The sequence below is a fragment of the Bos mutus genome, chromosome 21 (genome assembly GCF_027580195.1).
Source record: "Bos mutus isolate GX-2022 chromosome 21, NWIPB_WYAK_1.1, whole genome shotgun sequence".
In the NCBI taxonomy this organism is placed as follows: Eukaryota; Metazoa; Chordata; class Mammalia; order Artiodactyla; family Bovidae; genus Bos; species Bos mutus.
In genome coordinates this window covers 29,456,392-29,479,355 of record NC_091637.1, presented here as the reverse complement: position 1 = coordinate 29,479,355, position 22,964 = coordinate 29,456,392, and the positions used below count along the sequence as shown (strand labels likewise).

Below are 22,964 nucleotides of genomic sequence, written 5' to 3'. Positions count from 1 at the left end.
TTGCAGTCCAAGGGACTCTCAGGAGTCTTCTTCAACACCACAGTTCAAAAGCCTGCCCAGGTTACAGACTGTGTAATGTGTGGCTTAGGCAAATAGGACAGCAAAGGCTTTGAAAACCACAGCCCAGAGAAGGCAGGTTGAAATTTACAGCATGAACCTACATGCTTAACATGAAAAGTCAAGATTTTTCATAGATTATTAACAAGACTCAGAGTCTTGTAATATCCAAAATGTCCAGGATGCAATCCAAATGTACTTGACACCTGAAGAACCACAAAAAATCTCAATTTTCCCAAGGAAGAGAATGATCAAAAGACTACCAACGCTGAGTTGGTGGATGTCAGAATTATCTGACAAACATTTTAAAGAAGTTATTGTGAAAATGCTCCAATCAGTGATGGAAATGTTAGAAATTAAATATACAGTAACTGGAAGAAAAAATTCAGAGCGGACTCAATAGCGGATTGGGGATGAGAGAGAATGAGTCAGTAAATTTGAAGACAGATCAACAGATGACCCAATCTGAAGAAGAGGGAGAAGAAAAGATTGACAAAAGGAGAATTTCAGTGACTTCAGACAGTACCAAAAGTGTAATACTCATGTCATCAGAGTTCCAGAAGGAGAAAGAGTACACAGCCCCTAAAAAGGGGAAAAAAAAACTTAAAGAGATAATGACTGCAAGCTTCCTAAACTGGGTAACACTTCAGACCTATCGATTTAAGAAGCTCAGAGAACTAAGGAGGATACACCTAAAGAAAGCCCTGCCAGACACAACAAAATCAAATTGTTGAAACCTAAGGATGGAGGAAAATTGCTGAAAGCATCCAGATGAAAAGTGATACACTGAACAGGGGAACAGTAATTCAGTGACTTGTAGATTTCTCATCAGGAACTACCGGAGAAGAAGGGGAAACGAGATTTTTAAAGTGCTGCAAGAAAAGGATGGTAAACTACTGATAGAATTCTATATCCGTTAAAAATATCCTTTAGGTGTAAAAGGTGAAATAAACATATTCTCAGAAGAATTAGTAATGGAACTCACAACCAGAAAATCTCCCTCAAAATTAAAAGAAAATGTCTGGATTGAAAGAAAATGATACCAGAAAAATGTTGGAACATCAGAAATGAAGGAAGCACAACAGAAATAGTCATGATTTGCATACATATAATAGAGTATCCTTTTCCTCTTGAGTTCTTTAATATATATTTGAAGATCCACATTAAAAATATTATATTGGCTGATGGGGTATTTAAAGTATGTAGATGAAATACATAAGAAAACTATACCATAAAGGAGAGAATAAGGGAGCTATTTGGTAGCAAGGATTTTGAATTGCACTTGAATTCCAAAAGGAATTGCTTAAAATATGTATATTGTAATTACTTGAGCCACCACTTAAAAACTCTATGAAAAGATGTTAAAATCATAAAAATTAAATTAAAATAGAATCTTAAAAATTCAAATAACTGAAACAAGGAAAGGGGAACAGAGGAACAAAAAACACAATGGGAAAAAGCAAACAAATAATAAAACAGGGGACCAAAACTCAAACAGATCAATAATTACATTAAATACAGATTATATAAATGTAGCAGTTAATAGAAATTGTTAGAATCAATAATACCTATTTGCTCTGTTAAAGAAACTCACTGCAAATATAATGATATAGGTAGGTTAAAGATAAAAGGATGGAAAATTACAGATCATAAAAATTTTAATCGAGATCAATTTCAAGAAGCTTTATCAATATCATGCAAAGTAGACTTCAGACCAAAGAAAACTGCCCCAGATAAAAAGAGATATTATACAATGATCAAAGGATAAATTCAGAAAGAAGGTGGAATAGTCCTAAATGAATGTGGATTTAACAAAAAGACTTCAAAATACTTAGAAGAAAAAACTGACAAAACTGAAAAGAGAAATAGAAACAGCCATAAGTATAATTGCAGGGCTCTAAACTTCTCTCTCAGTAGCTGAAAGAACAAGTAGACAGAAAATCAGCAAGGGTATAGAAAATCTGAACAAAACCATCAATCAACTGGATCTAACTGACATCAACAGAGCACTTTACAACAAGTACAGAATACACATCTTTTTAAAATGCACAGGGAATATTCACAAAGACAGACAATACACTCACTCCTTCACAAAACTGAAGGCATTTTAAATGATTTAAATCATACCAATTATGTTCTTAGATCATAAGGCAATTAAACCAGAATTAGTAAAGAAAGACAACAAAACCATCTTACACAATAGACTTTTAAATAATTCAGTAGTCAAAGAGAAAATCTCAAGGGGAGTTAGAAAATATTTTAAACAATGAAAATAAAAATGCAACATATCACAATTTGTTATACGCAGCTAAGCAGCTCTTAAGAGGGAAATTTATAGTCCCCAAATACATATATTACAAAAAATATCTCAGATCAATAATATAAGCTTTCACCTGAATAAAGTAGAAAAATCAGTGCAAAATATACCTAAAGCAAACAGAATGAGCAGAAACTCTAAAGGTAAGAACAGAAATCAATAAACTTTAAATCTAAAAACCAACAGGGACAACCAATTAAGCCAAAATTGGTTCTTTTAAATGATCAATAAAATTGTCAGAACTTTAACAATGTAGATCAAAAAAAAAAAAAAGAGAGAGAGAGAAAGAAGAAAAGACACTAACTGCTGAATCTGAAAAGAAAGGGCATATCACCAAAGTCCCCCTGAGGTATTAAGTTACAAGAGAAAATCATAAACAATACTATGCACATAAATTCAACAACTTTGATGAAATGGAACAATTTCTCAAAACAACAAGCTACCCAAAACTACTTATTTCTATTTTGTATAACTGTTAAAGAAGCTGAATTTATAGTTAATACACTTCTGAAAAGGCGATATCTGATTGCAGATGAATTCACAGATTTTGTGAATCTACCAAACATTTAAAGAAAAAACATCACCAATTATAGACAATTTACTGGAAAAAATAGAGGGGTGTGTGTGTGTGTGTGTGCACACACGCATGCTCAGTCATGTCCGACTCCTTGCAATCCCATGGACTACAGCCCACCAGGCTCCTCTGCCCATAGAACTTTCCCGACAAGAATACTGGAATGGGGTGCCATTCCTTTCTCCTGGGGATCTCTCCAACCCAGGGACTGAACCTGCATCTCTTAGGTCTCCTCCATTGGCAGGTGGATTCCTTTACCACTAGAGCCACTGGGAAGCCCAGAAGGAGAGAGAATTGTCTCCAACTTGTTTATGAGACTAGCATTACACTGGCACCAAAAGTAAACAAAGACAGTAGTGCATAAACAGAAAACTGTGTTCAATAACCTCCATGGCAATAGATACAAAAATTCTCAACATAATATGCCAAATTGAAATAACAAATGAAAAACTTTTAACACACCAAGAGAAAGTGGAATTAAACCCTGGAATGCAATGATTCCCTGCAATGAAATCCCTGGTTCAATATTCAAATATCATCCAACATAACCTACCATATTAATGTCTAAAGAAGAAAAAAATCCACATGATCATATTAACTGATGTAGAAATGTATTTGATAAAATTCAGCATTCATTAATGATAGAAATTCTCAACAAAAAAAATACAAGGAAACTTCCTCAATCTGATAAAAAATACCTACTAAAAATCTATAACAAATATCTTATTGATGAAAGATTTCTGACTAAGAGTGATAATCAGGGAAGAGTTTCCTCTCTCATCATGTCTTCTCAACATCATACTAGAAATTCTAGTTAGTGCAATAAGAAAAAGAAATAAAAGGCATAGAGATTAGAAAGAAAGAAATAAACCTACCCCTACTCACTGATTATATGAATATCTGTGTAGAAAATCCCAAGGAATCTAAACCTCTTAGTACTGATATATGAGTTTAGTAACATCACAGAATACAAAGTCACAAACATCAGTAACTAGCAATAACTAGCAATGAACAATTGCAGATCCAAATGAAAACACATATACATGTGCATGTATGTGAGCACGTGTGCACACACACACACACACACAATCATTTACAATAGCTTCAAATGAAATATTCAGGTATATATCAGATGGTGATTACAGCCATGAAATTAAAAGACGCTTACTCCTTGGAAGGAAAGTTATGACCAACCTAGATAGCATATTCAAAAGCAGAGACATTACTTTGCCAACAAAGGTCCGTCTAGTCAAGGTTATGGTTTTTCCTGTGGTCATGTATGGATGTGAGAGTTGGACTGTGAAGAAGACTGAGCGCCAAAGAATTGATGCTTTTGAACTGTGGTGTTGGAGAAGACTCTTGAGAGTCCCTTGGACTGCAAGGAGATCCAACCAGTCCATTCTAAAGGAGATCAGTCCTGGATGTTCACTGGAAGGACTGATGCTAAAGCTGAAACTCCAATACTTTGGCCACCTGGTGTGAAGAGTTGACTCATTGGAAAAGACCCTGATGCTGGGAGGGACTGGGGGCAGGAAGAGAAGGGGACAACAGAGGATGAGATGGCTGGATGGCATCACCGACTTGATGGACATGAGTTTGAGTGAACTCCGGGAGTTGGTGATGGACAGGGAGGCCTGGCGTGCTGCAATTCATGGGGTCGCAAAGAGTCGGACACGACTGAGCGACTGAACTGAACTGAAACATGTATAGAACTTTTATGCAGAAAATTATAAAATGCTAATAAAACAAATCAAAGAAGATTTAAATATATGAAGAAGCATACTGTGTCTACCTAATACATGGAAAAAGATGTGTAAGTACACTCAACATTTTAAAGACTTCAATCCTCCAATTCATGTATAGACTTCATGTAATCCCAATAAAAATCCTGGCAGAATATTTTTCAGATATAGATAAACTGATTCTATAAATATGTATGGGAAAGCAAAAAAAAAAAAAAAGGACCAGAAATATTGAAAAAGGAGAATAAAGTTAGAGGAGTGATGCTACCTAATTTTAAGACTTATTATAAAATGACACTGTCAAAAGGACAGGTGCATATTTCAATGGAACATAATACGGAATCTCCCACCCAGCGTAAATCTCCCAAACCCACATAAATATTGCCTATAGGTATTGGAAAAACATAAAAGCAATTCAATGATGAAAGAATAGTCTTTTCAAGAAATGATATTGGAAACTCAGACATTCATTCTAAATAAATGAAACCCTGATCTGTTCTCCATCATTATAGTTTTGCCTTTTGGATAATGTCATATAAATGAAACCATACATACAATACATAACTTTTTGAGACCTGATCCTTTCATGCAAGTTGTTGCATATATCAGTAGTTTGTTTTTAATTCCTGAATAGTATTTCATAATATTGATGTACTCCAGTTTTTTTTTATCAAAGGACATTTGAGTTGTTTCCAGTTTTGGGCAATTATGAATGGAACTTCTATAAACATTTTACATAGAACTTTGTGTGAACACACATTTTCATTTCTTTGGGGCAGATTTTCTCAATCTTGACACTACTGAAATTTTGGACTAGCTATTTCTTTGTTTGGGGGGCTGTCCTGTGCACTTTAGAAGGCTTAGCAGCATCCCTGGCTTCTACCCATTAGATTCTAGCAGTATTCAGACAACATTCCAGTTGTGACAATCAAAATATCCCTGCTGCTGCTGCTGCTAAGTCGCTTCAGTCGTGTCCGACTCTGTGCGACTCCATGGACTGCAGCCTACCAGGCTCCTCCGTCCATGGGATTTTCCAGGCAAGAGTACTGGAGTGGGGTGCCATTGCCTTCTTCCTAAATCTAGCCAAATGTCCCCTGGGGGCAAAATCATTTCTGGTTGAGAACCAGTGCTCTAGGGTAAATACTTAGGAGTAGGACTGCTGGGTCATATGGCAAATGTATTTTTAAATTTACAAGAATCTGTCAAACTGTATTCCAGAGTGGTTGTGTCATTTTTATATCACCAACAATGTGATGTAAAATTTGCTTTGCACTCTCACCAGCACCTGGTATTGCCAGTATATTTTTTTTCTGACTTTCTTATAGGTATGTAGTGGTTTTAATTTTCATTTCCCTAATGGGGTTTACATGGTATTCTTCAAACTGAGAGGGTCCTGATTTATTCCCTGCCTCCAAAGAGTATAGTGGTTGTTGAAAATTGCTTGAAATTTTTAAGTAATTCCTCTCATTAATTTATCATAGAACTAATGCTTACAAAGGTTTTCAGTATTTGGTAGAGGAGGAAAAGGGAGACCCAGAGAGACTGAGTTGGAAAATACCTTTCTGTACCTCACACAGAAAGACACCTGATGGCAAAGGTTTATTAGCCTGTTGTTAATAAAGGCTGAGATCTGAAATGATACTCCCTTGAAACACGTCCTGGCATTAGACTACAAAACAAAGAGGCCTCATTCTATCACCCACAGAAAAGAGCAAGAACTCAATTCTCTATAAGAACAGAAAGAGGCTTCTGAGCTAAGGGGTAGGAGGAAAAACAGGGACCAGGAGACCTGGGAGGCATGACACCTGAATTTGAACTACAGCTCTTCCACTCAGCAGACTACCCTAGGCAAATAGTTTTTATCCTGATTCAAATTTCCTCATACTTTAAATAAGAATTATAACCTTTATCTCATAGGGTTACAGTGATGACAGAATGAGATAGTGTGTTTGGAAATGCACAGCATGCCTCAGGCAATTAATACATGTTGAGTTAATGAATAAATCTTTTTCAGAGTCTGTAAAGGTGGAGTAAGAAGTTGGTTGAACATATTTAGTCTTTGGATTTCATATAATTGTTTCACTTCAAATTAGACAACTTTGACTGAGTGCCAGGAAGTTGATAGCTTTCTGTCTGATTTAACATCTTTCATGACATCATTCATATCATGAATTTAAAGAGAATTTATACCCAAACTATCCATCAAGGGTGAGACAGAATAAAGAGAAATTCAGATATGCAAGGACTCAAAAAATTCTATCTTTCTTAAGAAGCTATAAAACTTGTCATAGCGTCTTCCGTGGTAAACTGCAGGGTCCTGGACTCAGACAGGTCTCAGTCTGCATTCTAGCTCCACCAGTTACAAACCAGAGGTAAGTCAACTAATCTCTCAGAACATTAGTTTCCCAACATGTAAAGGGGGGTAATGCCTAATTTATAAAGTGGAGATGAAGTGTGTAAGGCAGTGGCACTTAGGTAGTATGCAAGGCAGATAGGTGCCCAGCAGAGGTTCATGGCTTTCTTTCTTCAATCCTCACTGCCCAGAACAATAAGCTATTTTTATGTTCCATTCCTACAGGTCTAGGGTCTGGAGGTCAAGGTTCAGAGTATATATAAACTCATAGGACATATAAACTCATGGAAGGGATTTGCTCTACAGTCAGAGACTCCGGAAAGCCCCTAAGGCTCCACCGTTTTCAAGACTCACAGGAATGAATTTCTAAAGGTGGAATATCAGACACTCAGATGAGCCAGTGTGAGTGTCATAACCACTACACTATGGACAGGGAGATGAACCATGGAAAGTCAGGGAAACCATACATTTCAGGTATTTGGGATAGGCCTTACAACATACCATATAGGCAGCAGGCATGCCAACTCACAGGCTGAATGTGACAATGTCTTAATAAACATTATGTTTCTAGTCATAAAACCTTCTTTCCACTTTCAAACCCATGATTTCACTGCCCAGTGCCAACAGAATCAGAGAATGTGGCCGACTGCTTTGATGGTCACAGAGCCTTCTTGCTGTGTATTTGTTCCTTTGCAATGTGAGAGTTGGACTATAAAGAAAGCTGAGCACCGAAGAATTGATGCTTTTGAACTGTGGTGTTGGAGAAGACTCTTGAGAATCCCTTGGACTGCAAGGAGATCCAACCAGTCCATCCTAAAGGAGACCAGTCCTGGGTGTTCATTGGAAGGACTGATGCTGAGGCTGAAACTCCAATACTTGGCCACCTCATGCAAAGAGCTGACTCATTGGAAAAGACTCTGATGCTGGGAGGGATTGGGGGCAGGAGGAGAAGGGGACGACAGAGGATGAGATGGCTGGATGGCATCACCGACTCCATGCACATGGGTGTGGGTGGACTCTGGGAGTTGGTGATGGACAGGGAGGCCTGGCGTGCTGCAGTTCATGGGGTCACAAAGAGTTGGACATGACTGAGCGACTGAACTGAATGGGACTTTGCCCCTCCTTTTATTAAGGATGGAGTCTATCTGCCCAGAGGCTGGCTCAGCCATGGGACTTGCTTTGGCCAATGTTTCCACGGGACATTAGTAAACTTGATGCAAGTAGAGGCTTGAGCTGAACCTCTACAGTGTAGGCTGCCCCCTCTTATTGCCCTGATCCATACTGTAAGGGTCCTGAGCCTTCTCAAGGATAAAATCTAGATGGAGGCTCAGCAAGAGCCAGAGTTGTGAATCAGGCCATCTTGGATGGTCCTGCACCACCCAGACTAACTGCCAGATGCTGCAGCCCCAGGAGAGGCTCCAGAAAATTCCAGAGCAGAATGCTGACTCCAGAACAGGAAAAAATCCAGTATCTCTGTGTTAAGCCCCCCAGTTTTGGTGTGGTTTACTCCACCACCATGGAAAACTGATATAGCCCAGCAGGGCCCTTACTACCAAATGCATTTTACATCTGAACAACAAAGATGGTCCAGGAGCTTGGGAGACATGCCCAAGATCATGCACCCAGTCTGGGACTCTTAATCCATGACATCTGAGTCTGGGCGTCTGGTTGGGGTCCACCAGGAAGACCCCTTTCTTAGTTCTCAGTTGCCATTAAACCAGATGAAGCACCCAGAGGTCGTCACTAATTGCTTTCATAGATTTTACCAGTTGTATAACAAGTAATGGATTCCTCCCATTGCACACACACCCTCTTCCCCCAGAGTGTCCATAGTCGGGGTTGGGGCTGCACGTGCCAGGTGGTGATGGGCAACTTCATTCCAACACTGGATTCCATGCAGATCCGCATGACTTGGGGTGGAGTTATTTTCCTCTCTCTCCCATGTCTTCTTTTCCTTCTGGGGACCAGCCCTCTTACCCATGGCCCCACTAGCAGCTCTGGTGATGGGCAAGCTGAGTTCACCTTTGCTGGAGGGGACTACAAACTCCAGCAGCAGCCTTTTGGAGGTAGCACTTCACAAGTCTCTGGAGGTGCAGTTAAGTAGCACAGAATGTCTGATTTCTCTTGCTTTAGCCACAAGAAACAGACATGTTGTGATTTGCGAGTAGGAGCAAGAGAAAGAATGAGTACTGTAGCTCTGAGTGTGCCTGCGCGGAAGCCCCCGGCCTCTGCCTGGCCTCGCTCTCACAGTTCTCACCGCATCTGCATCTACTGATACAGTTGCCATTCAGGCTTTCTCACGCATCTGAACTCGGCAGAGAGCTCATGCTGGTCTTGCCTTCCTGGGGTCTGGGAGAGCGTCCTCCCTGTGGTCACCAGTTCTAAACAGCCTATCCATGATGGCTCTCTGGCTGGTGGTTCGCCCTGCCTGGACCCCAACCTGGTCTCCAGCCTTCTCTCTGAGTGAGTCGTGGATACGCCTCCCTGCCTCCAGGGTCTCCTGCTGGGGCTCCGCCAGTGAGCCTTGGGATTGGCTACTATGAGTCTTGCGGGAAGAAGGCAGGAGGTTGGTCAAGTGCATCCTTGAGTCTGACCCTTGCTCCTTTCCGACCTCTTCAGATGTTTAACCTGGTTCTTTCTGGGAAAAACTGCCGGGCCAGTGTCCATGCTGGGAGCAGCAGTGAGCAGCAGTGCAGGGTCTGTTCCCATCTGTCCTGGGGCCAGAGGGCCAGGGTCTGGGCAGGAGTGGGGCTATACATGTCACTCACCATGGGGCCAGGCTCCAGCATGACGCTTACCTGCTCTGGAACCCTGCTGGCCCAAGTTTCATGGAGGTTATTTTAAAAGACCACCACCGTTGCCTGGTGGCCCAGTGGTTAGGATTCCAGCAGCAGCCTGAAGCTTCAGAGCCTGGTGAGCGCGTGGGCAGCTTAGGCCCTCCCCAGGCTGGCTGGACAGTGAGTCCCCCATGCCTGAGCTCAGGAGATGCACACGGTGACTGTGTATACTTTCTTCCAAACATCCGGCAGGGTCCTGTCATCCCCTACCACCTGCCCTGCGTCCTTTGTAGAACCTAAGATCTGAAGGCAGGAGTCTTCCTTGTGTCGTCCCCAGCTTGGGGGTCCCACATCCCCCCCCATCACCTCCCATGCCGTCATGGGGAGGGCTGGGGCAGCACTTACCCCCCGCCCGAGCCGCCGTTCTTGCTGAAGTGTGTGCGTGGCTCGCTGGAGGCCAGCTTCAGCAGCTCCGTCCATTCCCGCTCCCACTCCTCCTCCGTGTACACCAGCCCTGACTGGCACGAAGGGGGGTGGGGTTAGGAGGTGGCGTCCACCTCTTCAGCCCTGCACCCACATCAGTCTGGCTGAGAGCCCGACTTCCCGGCTTGGTCAGCCTGGGGTGAGCACTGTTAGTGGCCAAGGACCGTCAGCATTTGCTCTGGACAGAATTTGTTCAGAACCCCCAACCTCCAACCTCTATGCTGTCAGAAGTGCATTCAGCAACAGTGGTCATTCTCAGGGGTTAGAGCGACCGAATGGAACCTGCACATGTACTGGGCTGGGTGCTGACCACTGACATGTGTGCAGGGACCTGGGCAGACCCATCTTTAAGGGCTTCCATGCCAGCAAAGGGCCAGTGCTCACTAAGGTTCTGGGATAAACATTCTCTTTGGACTGAGCACACACCCTGGGGCTGGGGCCACGCCAGGGCCAATCAGCGGCTGCACCAGCAGCGACCTCACAGTTGACCATCTAACTCACCATTCAGGTTGGGACAGCCTTGTGAGTGAGGGTAGGTGGTTTTCATAATTATACCAGGACAGGCGAGGGGAGTGGATGTCTGGTCACTGTGGGCAGGGGCTGACTGTTGGAATGGGTTCCTCTTTAGTGGGTTTGAGTAGGGGATGGAGCCATTGCTGCCGCATCTCATAAGACAGACTTGATATTGGGGCCCCAAATAGGACCCCATCTTGGCCTTGGCTGCACCCTGGCACCGTCCTGGCTCTGCCATGCTGACAGGTACCCACCTCCTTGTTCTGCTGTGTCTGCTGCCACCTCCACCTTCGCTTCAGGGCCTCCCTCTCGGCCCCTGTCCTCATCATGGTGTAGAGAGCTTTCCGCAAAACCAGGTCCCGGTCATGAAAGCCCCACATTCCTGCAGCCAGGAGGTCCGTGAGGAGTAGAGGAGAGAGGAAAGATGTGAAAGTAAAGTGAACATGTTAGTCACTCAGTCGTGTCCGACTCTGCGACGCCATGGACTGTAACCCGCCAGGTTCCTCTGTCCATGGAATTCTCCAGGTAAGAAAACTGGAGTGCATAGCCATTCCCTTCTCCAGGGGATCTTCCTGACCCCAGGACCGAACTCAGGTCCCCTGCTCTGCAGGTAGATTCTTTATCTTCTGAGCCACAAGAAAATATGCGAGGAAGGGGCAAAACAGAAGAGTTGAGACCACCACCACCTACCAGTCCTGGCCCCCACAACTTTGTCAACAGTAGTGAGATATTCAGTTCTCTCGATTAGCAAGCAGCTCCCCTCTGCCCTCCCTCCTGATGTTTCCTGCAGATGCAGGCACGGAATGAAGGAGCACAGCCCCTTCTTAAAGCAACAGCCATTTCACTAAGTCTTGGGGGCCCTTCGCAGGCTGCCCTCAACCTCTCAAGGTTTGTTCTGAGGGATGTAATGTTTGTGCTTCTGACCTTGTGTTGGAGTGGGAGAGAGCCTGTGGGGACGGTGGATTATGTGTCCTCATGCAGGGCCCCAAGGCAGGATGGCAGTCAGACCCCAGTTTCATCGAGGGTCTGCTGCATCCAGTATCTGTAGCCCTGAGGCATCTCTGCACACATCTGGGCCCTGGGAGAGCACCTGCTTCTGAGGGAAGTGCCCCACCTGGCCCAGGGGTCATAAGAACAACCCAGCATCTCTGAGTACATCCTTGGGGAAGCTCAGAAGTGGTTAAGAAACCCAATCAATGGAAGAAGCGCCAAGAGAGATGCAGCTCTGGCTACAGGGAGAGACCAGGGAAATTTATTCATTCACTTGTTCATTTGTTTAACTGAATACTACTAATTCCACTTAATTCCATACTTATTTTACAGTAAGGGTGAGGCACCATTCTAAGTGATGGGAATACCCACAGCAGCAACTAGGGCAGACTAAATTCCTAAAATCTCATGGAGTCCACACTGAGGGGAAGGGAGGGGAGGCAGCCATAGAATTAACATGTAACACACTATGTTGCAGGCAGTGGCAATGTAAGCGGAGACAAAGCAGGCTAAGAGGACAGAGTGCTGGGTGGTTTGGTCACAGTGTGAGTGGAGACACTGGGACAAAGACATGAGTAGTTAGGGACAGGGTTGAGTCACCATCCCAGGTGGAGGAAAAGGTCAGGGCCAACCCCAAGGGGCCCCATGTGGTGTACTAGGGAGGGGAAGGTGTCTGCAGTTGGGATGGAAGGGGCGAGGTGGAGAGTGGAAAGGTGGGCTTTGAAGTGAGCTGGGACCCTCTGGAGAGCTTTCGGAGAGCAGTGACCCACACTGACTGATGATCAAAGGCTCAGTCTGGCTGCGCATCCTTTTGTGCAAAGATGTGATAACAGGGGCCTGCCGTGGGCTTTCCGGTCGTCTTTTTCTGCAGTCTTTTTCTACAGACAGAGGAAGATGGCCATCAATGCTCCTTTTATGAACTGGCCGAGCTGAGCTTTCTCATCCCTCCGACCTGCCTGCAGCCTCCTCCCAGGCAGGGCAAGTCCTGGGTCCAGTCTACTAGTCATGGCTCCTTGTCTGGGTCTCTTGTGCAGAGAATCTCCTTGTCCCACACGTTTGCCCACAAGCCTGACCCCAGGATTACTGTCATTTCTATGCGTGCCCCACACCCTAGGTCAATGGCAGGGCTGGTCAGCAGGTCCAGTAAGCACTGCTGGTGAGTGTAGAGTGGCCACTTTGAGCAGACTTGCTTGTACATAGTTTAGCAATTTGAGTACCAAGGGGAAACAAAGTACTGGGAGGAAAGAATCAACCGGCCGTGAGTCCCAGGTTCAGTCTCGGCCCAGCCTCTCACAGCAAGAGCAAGGGCCACCTGCAGGAGGCTTTCTCCTCCCAGGCAGAACTGGGGGGCCTGCTGTGCTACTGTGAGACACCTGCCATCAGTCAGGACCACGGTGGCATGTGACCACCTGGCTTGTGGCCTTGTCCACCTGTGGTCATGACGGGGGCAATGCCTGTGTACACTGAGTGTTAGAAGGGCAAAGGCATTCCTGTGCCTGAGACTTTGCAAAGAGGAGAGATGTCTTCTTTTGTAATTTTTCTCTAGGTTTGATACAGAATAAGGTGAAGTAAGTTCCATAAGAGAGGGATACTGAATATTTTATGATGGAATAAGACACAACTTGCAAAACATGTTTTTGAAGAATCAACTTGCAAAACATGTTTTTGAAGAATAACGTGAAAAATTCAATTTACAATTTTAAGGGGAAAATATTGGATTCCAAACCGTGAACACTGTGAGATCCTAATTTCACTGGAAGTATATACAAACGTGTGGAAGACAATATACCAAAATATTAAAAGCAGACATCGCCGGGCAGTGGAATTGCTGATTGTTATTTCACTACGCTGAACGGGGAGTCGACAGACAGGAATGAGTTAATACTGAGACAGAAGCGGGCAGCGGGTGGGGCCCTTGTTTTCCCTGTCACCCTTGGTCAAGCCTAAGGAGCGTGGAATGTCTCCTTTGCACTTGGGCTCCATCCTCCTCTGGGTATCTCGGGGCCTGTCCCAGACGCCCTGCATTTCCCTCGAACACTTTTCGGGCTCAGCTCAGTCCACCTCTTATAGAACAGACCTCTCACTACAGGTCTGAAGTGAGGTCTGGGGCATCCTTGCTCTGGGTCACAGCACTGAATTCAGGTCGTGTTTACCTGGGGAGGTGAGTTTGACCAACAAGGACCATATTCTTGTTGGAGGGGCCCATCCCTGGAGAGGGTCCTCAGACTGCAAGAGTAATAAGGCACCACCAGCTATGATGCTGGGGTCCTTGGCACAAATCCAGTCCTGCATGTGTATGTAAGCCTGGGTCCAGAGGGGTTACATGATCTTCCAGAAAGTGTACTGTGACCTTCTGCCATCCAAACATTGCCACCCGCACCTGTGCATTTGCTGGTGTCGCTTTTTGCAACCAGGAAGCTCACATCTCTTGGAAGAGTTTGCTGACCTCTCTGCAGCATATTCTGAGTGTGCTGATCTCTGTGTTACTTACCCATGTCTGTCTTTTTCTCAGTCTAAGTGCATCAGCTGCAGTCAGTGTGGTGGCTCCAGATCTACCCAGCCTCACGCACTGCCCCACAGACTTTCTGCTCAAGCTCAACAGGGCTCAGCCCTGATCCCAAACACCCTGTTATTTCCTGACTTTCCACTTTATCCGTGTGCTCTCCCTGCCTGGAGGGTCCTATTTATATTCTTTCAAGTTCTTCAAGCCTCAGGAAAATCTCAGCTCCTCCAGGAAGTCCTCTTTGATTGCTCTAGACCCCGATGTCTACTGCCCATCCCTGCAGGTCTGCTCAGGCCTCCTTCTATCAGGACAGATCTTTTCTCATGCATGCTCTATGCCCCCACCAAGCCTGCCAGCTGCTTGACAAGAAGGCTGGGGGTTGTTGGCTCCATCCCTTGGGGATCTTTTCAGTTGACAGTGATGCACGTCACTCTACTTAGTATAAGACTGTCCTCTAATGATACACAGAGAAGGCCTGGGCACTGCCACCCTCTGTCTACACTGCAGGGCTTACCCAGTGAGGCCGCATGTAAAAGGCAGTTCCCGTCCCCTGTCGTGGCCAAAGGAAGAAGCCGTTTACAGCTCGTGCACACGGTGGACCACCAATTCAGGCGACCTGGAACAGAAGCTCATGTTTAGAATCCCAGGACAAACACGGATGTTTGCTAAGTAAGCTTTAATATCAGTGGGTGATTTTCTAGAGGATTCTAGAGAACTTCAGTGGTAAGGCGGAGGGTTATGGCTGTGTGTGCTCAGCTGGTCAGTCGTGTTCAATTTTGCAACCCCATGAACTGTAGCCTGTTGGCTTCTCTGTCCATGGGATTTTCCAGGGAAGAATACTGGAGTGGGTTTCCATTTCCTCCTTCAGATGATCTTCCTGACCCAGGGACTGAACCCGAGTCTACTGTGGCTCCTGCACTGGCAGGTGGATTCTTCACCACTGAGCCACCAGCGTGATGGCTACTTATGCTCAGACAAAACAGAGATATTTTTTCTTTTAAGATAAAAAATAGCCAAATCCTTCCATCAGTTAACAAGAAACTCAAGATTAAAGCCTTCTCTTCTTGAATCTGGGAACATATTTTACACAAAATTTTTGTGTAATTTCCTTGAACACAATTTCTCTTTCCAAGTTATTTAAAAAATCATTATTTGTTGATGTATACATACCTTTGAGAGTATGGTTAAATTTAATTTTTTTAAATTGATGTATAGTTGATGTACAATGCTCCCAGTATACAGCAAGGTGGTTCAGTTATACATACATACATATACCTATTGTTTTTCAGATTATTTTCCATCATAGGTTATTACCTATTCAAAGATATTGAATGTATTTTCCTGTGTTATACAGTGGGTCTTTATTGTTTATCTATTTTACACATAGTAATGTGTATTTGTTAATCCCAAACTCCTAATTTATCCCCCTCTTTCCCCTTTGATAACTATAAATTTGTCTTTTCTGTGTCTGTAGGCCTATTTCTGTTTTGTAAATAAGTTCTTTGTATCTTTTTTTTTTTTTTTTGAGAAGGAAATGGAAACCCACTCCAGTACTCTTGCCTGGAAAATCTCATGGACAGAGGAGCCTGGTAGGCCACAGTCCATGGGGTCGCAAAGAGTCGGACACGACTGAGCGACTTCACTCACTCACTATCATTTTTTTTAGATTCCACATATTAGTGATATCATGTGATATTTGTCTTTTTCTCTCTGACTACATTTAATTTTATACATCAAACCTCTGTAGGTATTTTGGTAGAGTCATATTAAATTTCATTAACACATCTTGAGACTTTTGCTTCCAGGAAAACAGAGTAGACATCTTCTCCCCCTACTGTTTCTACTAAGTACAAGTAAAACCCTTGGACATTAGGTATAAAATAGCATGGGCAGATTGAAAGGCGGATAGAAGGCAGACTGGCTAAGAAACTCAAGACCTGAGCTCAGCCTGGTGGGAAGTGCCCTGGGTTCCTCTTTGGCTCACAAACCCCAGATTAGATGCTAGAGAAGGTGACAGTCTGGAACTAATGGAAATCATTAAAAAAAAAAAAATGATGCTCTCTCTAGACAGAATACCAGGAGACGGTTAGTTGAGCCTGACAGCCACAGATTAGAAATAGCCACTGTATTCCAGCTATATCTGTAGAACGAACTGTAGCCCTCCTACCAACTAGCAGAGTGGGGAGCAGAGACTTCATCCTTGCCAGGCTGCAATGAGTCACTCTCCACCTCTCCCCCACTGCCAGGTGGTGCAGAGTCAGGACTTCAACCCTGCTGGATGGTAATGAGGAGTCCACCCCCACCCCAATTGAGAACACACAGGGAGCCTGGCCTTTCACCCCCATCAGAGGGTGATGAGGTCCCCCACCACCATCCAGCAGTACCAAGAAGTTCACCCCACATTAGGTGTCAGCAGAGGCAGCTTGGAAAACCTGTACATGCAACACAAATATCGCATATTAATGCATATATATGAACTCTAGAAAAATGGGACTGACGAGCACTACCATGTGTAAAATAGATAGCCAGTGGGAAGCTACTATATAACACAGGGAGCCCAGCCTGATGCTCTGTGACAACATAGAGGCGTAAGATGAGGGTGTGGGTGGTAAGCTTCAGAGGGAAGGGATACATATATATATGGCTGATTTGTATTGCTCTGTAGCAGAAGCCAGCACAAGACTGTAAAGCGATCATATCCAATTAAATAAAAACCTGTATGTCCACTCCTGTCTGGTGATTATCAATCAGTGGTGCACGGTACCTAATGGACAGCTGTCAGAGAAAGTCTGCTAAAACATAAGCTTTAAATAAGATTCAGAGTCTTATAACAATACCCCAAACATAAAATTTTTAATTGAAAGCTATTTGCACCAAGAACCAGGAAGACCTCAAATGGAAAGAGGAAAGACAAGTAACCAACACCAACACACATGATACAGATGTTAGAATTGTCTGAGAGATTTTAAAGCAGGCATCATGAAAATGCTTCAACAATTATAAACAGGCTTGAAACAAATGGAAAAAAATAGAAAAATGTCAGTCAAAAAAAATAAGGCTCAACAACAATAAAAAAGAAGATACAAAGAAAAACCAAATGAGGATTTTTGAACTAAAATAATGCAACAACTGATGAAAAACCTCAGTGGATGTGTTTAACAGCAGAATGAAGAGAATAAAGAATCTGTGAATGACCAGGTATAACATAGAAATAAAGAATCTGAATAATAGACAGAAAATAAACTAAAAAAGATCATGTGATCAGAGTCCCATAGGAGAGAAGAAATAGGGTAAAGCTGAAAAAAGTATCCAAAGAAATAACTACTGAAAACTTCCCAAATTTTGTAAAACAAACAAGCAGAAAACAAACAAACAAAACCTATAAATGTACGAATTCAAGAAGCGAGGAAACATATATCTTCAGTACTTGTATGCTAAAAACTAGAAAATGCTGATAAAAGAAATCAAGGAAGATCTAAGTAATTGGAAAGAAAAGTGAAAATGAAGTCGCTCAGTTGTGTCCGACTCTTTGTGATCCCGTGGACTGTAGCCTACCAGGCTCCTCCGTCCATGGGATTCTCCAGGCAAGAATACTGATGTGGGTTGCCATTTCCTTCTCCAAGGAATCTTCCCCATCCAGGGATCAAACCCAGGTCTCCCCGCATTGCAGGCAGACACTTTAACCTCTGAGCCACCAGGGAAGCCCAAACAATGGGAGATACATACTATATTCACAATTGGAAACCTCTCAACACAGTAAAGATGTGAATTCTCTCTAAATTGATGCATAGATTAAATGAAATTTCATAATCTATGCAAGGTGTTTTGAAGAAAGGCAATTATTACCAACTTAGAATTCTATACCTCAGATAAATAGAAATAAACAATTTATCACCATCCGATCTACAGTAAGGAATACTAAAGACAGATCTCCAGAGAGAAGGAAAATGATTTGATGGAAGGAGGGTATACAAAAAAAAAAAAAAAAGGGTATTGCATATATTGGTAAATATTGGCTGTTCAAAGCAATACTAGTAATGGCTTTTTTGGGTTAAATTATATGTAGAACTAAAAACACACGACAGCAGAAAGAGGTAAAAGTGCTAACTTAAGATAAATTCTAATAGCTCAAAAATGCATGTTGTAAACTATAGGGTAACCACACAAAGACTGATAAGAAATGTATAACTAACAAGATATTAGAGGGGAAAACAAAATGATAAATATCTTTAAATAATTCAAAATAGTACGAGAGAAAAAAAGAAATATGACAATAAAAAACAAACACCATGATAACAGATTTAAACCAAAAGAGCATTTATATTAAAAGTGATTGGACTAAATATTCCAATTAAATTTGCTGTTGTTGCTGCTGTTTAGTCCCTAAGTTATATCTGACTTTTTGAGACTCTATGGACTATAGCTCCTCCCTCCATGGGATTTCCCAGGCAAGAATACGGGACTGGCTTGCCATTTCCTTCTCCAGGGGACCTTCCCGACCCAGGGATCGAACCTGTGTCTCCTGCATTGGCAGATGGATTCTTTATCACTGAGCCACCAGGGAAGCCCAATTTCAATTAAAAGACACCATAAAAAAATACATTATCAGCCTGCTTTCAAAACCAACTAAAGGATGTTTATAAAAGAAACTATAAATATGATGATATAGAAATTTGACAGTAAGTAGGCTGAAAAAGATACATCATTCAAAAACAAGCAAAAGTAAAGCTGGCAAACTTTGATACTGGATGAAATAAACATTATTAAGGCATAAGATAAAGAGGGATATTTCATTGTATAGTAAGGTCAGATATTTATTATGCCTGAATGATTTCAAATTCTTTGAAATTTATTGATACAATCCTTATGGCCCACCATGTGGTCAATTTGGAAAATTTCTTACTTGAAAATAATATATATTTATTCTGCAATTGGTAGGTGCCATGTGGTATGTATGTAAATTGGGTTAACTTCTTTATTTATCTTCATCTAATCCCTACTGATTTTTTTTGAATATTTATTGTATAATTTATCAAGAGAATTCTAGTAAAATTTCCAATTTTGATTTTAGATGTGTCTGTTTCTCTTTTGAGTCTGTCAAGTTTTGCTTTACATGTATTTTAGGATAAATCTCAGGTGTATACCACATTTTTGTGTGTGTTAGTTTATCAACTGTGTCTGACTCTTTGCAACTACATGGACTGTAGCCCACTAGGCTCCTCTGTTCATGCAGTTCTCCAGGCAAGAATACTAGAGTGGTTAGCTATTCCCTTTTGCAGGGGATCTTCCTGATCCAGGGATCAAACCCTGGCCTCCTACATTGCAGGCAGATTCTTTACCATCCGAGCTACCAGGGAAGCCCATAACATATTTAGTAGTCATATTTTCAATTGACTTGTGTGTTGGGGGTTAGGGTTCTGAACAGTGAAACAAATCCACTATGTGCACAGTATCTCCCATCCCTGCTTCTGCATCACCTACGGGGGTTGGAGGGCAAGGGAAATTCACATAAACATGGAGTTCATGCTGCCTGATGACAGAATGATAAAGTCTTCTGCCTCTGACCCAGAAATCTAATATCTTCTTCCAGCATTCATGAACCTATGTTGGGCTGACTAACCAGCTTGCAGAATAGGATCTTCACAGTTCTGAACAGTTTTTAAAGATGGAGACAGGATTCCAACAGAGACTGGGCTTTCTCAAAGAGATAGGACACGGGGTCAGGAAGCTAGGTTAGGAGGTAGAAAAAGATAGTCCCAGGATTCTGTGGGGAACTCTCTTACCAGGTGATGGGCAAAGGGCCAGTGAGTAAGGGCCCAACTCTCTTATCTATTAACAGTTGTTTGGAATTGAAGCAGTAAGAGTAGGGCTGAATGGGGCTGATGCTCACTCCCCTCCTGTCTGATTCCAAGGAGCCCCCAAATTGATATAAGGTTTCTGATGGACCAGATCATGGGAAATTCATTTGACTTAATTGTAAAAGAACTCAGAAATGAAAGTAACCGCACCTGGCTCTCTCCCTCTGCACCTGCTGGCCCCTCCCTACCTCTCTTCCCCAACATCAGCTGCTTTCATGAAAGGGTGGGCGGCTGTGACCGGCGCACTAAAGCGCGGCCGGGAGGACCTATCCCACACCCGAGGCCAGGGGCGCCGGCCGGGAGGAGCAACCCCACATCCAAGGAGCGGTGGCTGCGTGGGCGCAGGAGGGCCTAAAGGAGCTATCCCACGTTGAAGGTCAGGAAGGGCGGCAGTGAGGAGATACCCCTCCTCCAAGGTAAGGAGCAACGGCTGCGCTTTGCTGGAGCAGCCGTGAAGAGATACACCACGCCCAAGGTAAGAGAAACCCAAGTAAGACGGTAGGTGTTGCAAGAGGGCATCAGAGGGCAGACACACTGAAACCATATGCACAGCAAACTAGTCAATCTAATCACACTAGGACCACAGCCTTGTCTAACTCAATGAAACTAAGCCATGCCTGTGGGGCAACCCAAGACGGGCGGGTCATGGTGGAGAGATCTGACAGAATGTGGTCCACTGGAGAAGGGAATGGCAAACCACTTCAGTATTCTGGCTTTGAGATCCCCATGAACAGTATGAAAAGGCAAAATGATAGGATACTGAAAGAGGAACTCCCCAGGTCAGTAGGTGCCCAGTATGCTACTAGAGATCAGTGGAGAAATAACTCCAGAAAGAATGAAGGGATGGAGCCAAAGCAAAAACAATACCCAGCTGTGGATGTGACTGGTGATAGAAGCAAGGTCCGATGCTGTAAAGAGCAATATTGCATAGGAACCTGGAATGTCAGGTCCATGAATCAAGGCAAATTGGAAGTGGTCAAGCAAGAGATGGCAAGAGTGAATGGCGACATTCTAGGAATCAGCGAACTGAAATGGACTGGAATGGGTGAATTTAACTCAGATGACCATTATATCTACTACTACAGGCAGGAATCCCTCAGAAGAAATGGAGTAGCCATCATGGTCAACAAAAGAGTCTGAAATGCAGTACTTGGATGCAATCTCAAAAAACGACAGAATGATCTCTGTTCGTTTCCAAGGCAAACCATTCAATATCACAGTAATCCAAGTCTATGCCCCAACCAGTAATGCTGAAGAAGCTGAAGTTGAACGGTTCTATGAAGACCTATAAGACCTTTTAGAACTAACACCCAAAAAAGATGTCCTTTTCATTATAGGGGACTGGAATGCAAAAGTAGGAAGTCAAGAAATACCTGGAGTACCAGGCAAATTTGGTCTTGGAGTATGGAATGAAGCAGGGCAAAGGCTAATAGAGTTTTGCCAAGAAAATGCACTGGTCATAGCAAACACCCTCTTCCAACAACACAAGAGAAGACTCTACACATGGACATTACCAGATGGTCAACACCGAAATCAGGTTGATTATATTCTTTGCAGCCAAAGATGGAGAAGCTCTATACAGTCAGCAAAAACAAGACCAGGAGCTGACTGTGGCTCAGATCATGAACTCATTATTACCAAATTCAGACTTAAATTGAAGAAAGTAGGGAAAACCACTAGACCATTCAGGTATGACCTAAATCAAATCCCTTATGATTATACAGTGGAAGTGAGAAATAGATTTAAGGACCTAGATCTGATAGATAGAGTGCCTGATGAACTATGGAATGAGGTTCGTGACACTGTACAGGAGACAGGGATCAAGACCATCCCCATGGAAAAGAAATGCAAAAAAGCAAAATGGCTGTCTGGGAAGGCCTTACAAATAGCTGTGAAAAGAAGAGAAGCGAAAAGCAAAGCAGAAAAGGAAAGATATAAGCATCTGAATGCAGAGTTCCAAAGAATAGCAAGAAGATATAAGAAAGCCTTCCTCAGCAATCAATGCAAAGAAATAGAGGAAAACAACAGAATGGGAAAGACTAGAGATCACTTCAAGAAAACTAGAGATACCAAGGGAACATTTTATGCAAAGATGGGCTCGATAAAGGACAGGAATTATACGGACCTAACAGAAGCAGAATATATCAAGAAGAGGTGGCAAGAATACACAGAAAAACTGTACAAAAAAGATCTTCACAACCCAGATAATCACGATGGTGTGATCACTGACCTAGAGCCAGACATCCTGGAATGTGAAGTCAAGTGGGCCTTAGAAAGCATCACTACAAACTAAGCTAGTGGAGGTGATGGAATTCCAGTTGAACTATTTCAAATCCTGAAAGATGATGCTGTGAAAGTGCTACACTCAATATGCCAGCAAATTTGGAAAACTCAGCAGTGGCCACAGGACTGGAAAAGGTCAGTTTTCATTCTAATCCCAAAGAAAGGCAACACCAAAGAATGCTCACACTACCGAACAATTGCACTCATCTCACATGCTAGTAAAGTAATGCTCAAAATTCTCCAAGCCAGGCTTCAGCAATATGTGAACTGTGAAATTTCTGATGTTTTCAAGCTGGTTTTAGAAAAGGCAGAGGAACCAGAGATCAAATTGCCAACATCTGCTGGATCATGGAAAAAGCAAGAGAGTTCCAGAAAAACATCTATTTCTGCTTTGTTGACTGTGCCAAAGCCTTTGACTGTGTGGATCACAATAAACTGTGGGAAATTCTGAAAGAGATGGGCATACCAGACCACCTGACCTGCCTCTTGAGAAATCTGTATGCAGGTCAGGAAG

The 22,964-nt window shown here is 43.0% G+C and overlaps 1 protein-coding gene across 1 annotated transcript in view; it reads right to left on the bottom strand.

Annotated features, from left to right (window-relative positions):
- Window positions 1-22,964, bottom strand: part of OTUD7A (OTU deubiquitinase 7A) — a 389,986-nt gene that overhangs the window by 32,859 nt on the left and 334,163 nt on the right. Inside the window, 3 exon segments of the mRNA XM_070358270.1 lie at window positions 10,226-10,338; window positions 11,071-11,198; window positions 14,824-14,925. Of these exon segments, the coding sequence (XP_070214371.1) occupies window positions 10,226-10,338; window positions 11,071-11,198; window positions 14,824-14,925 (343 nt within the window).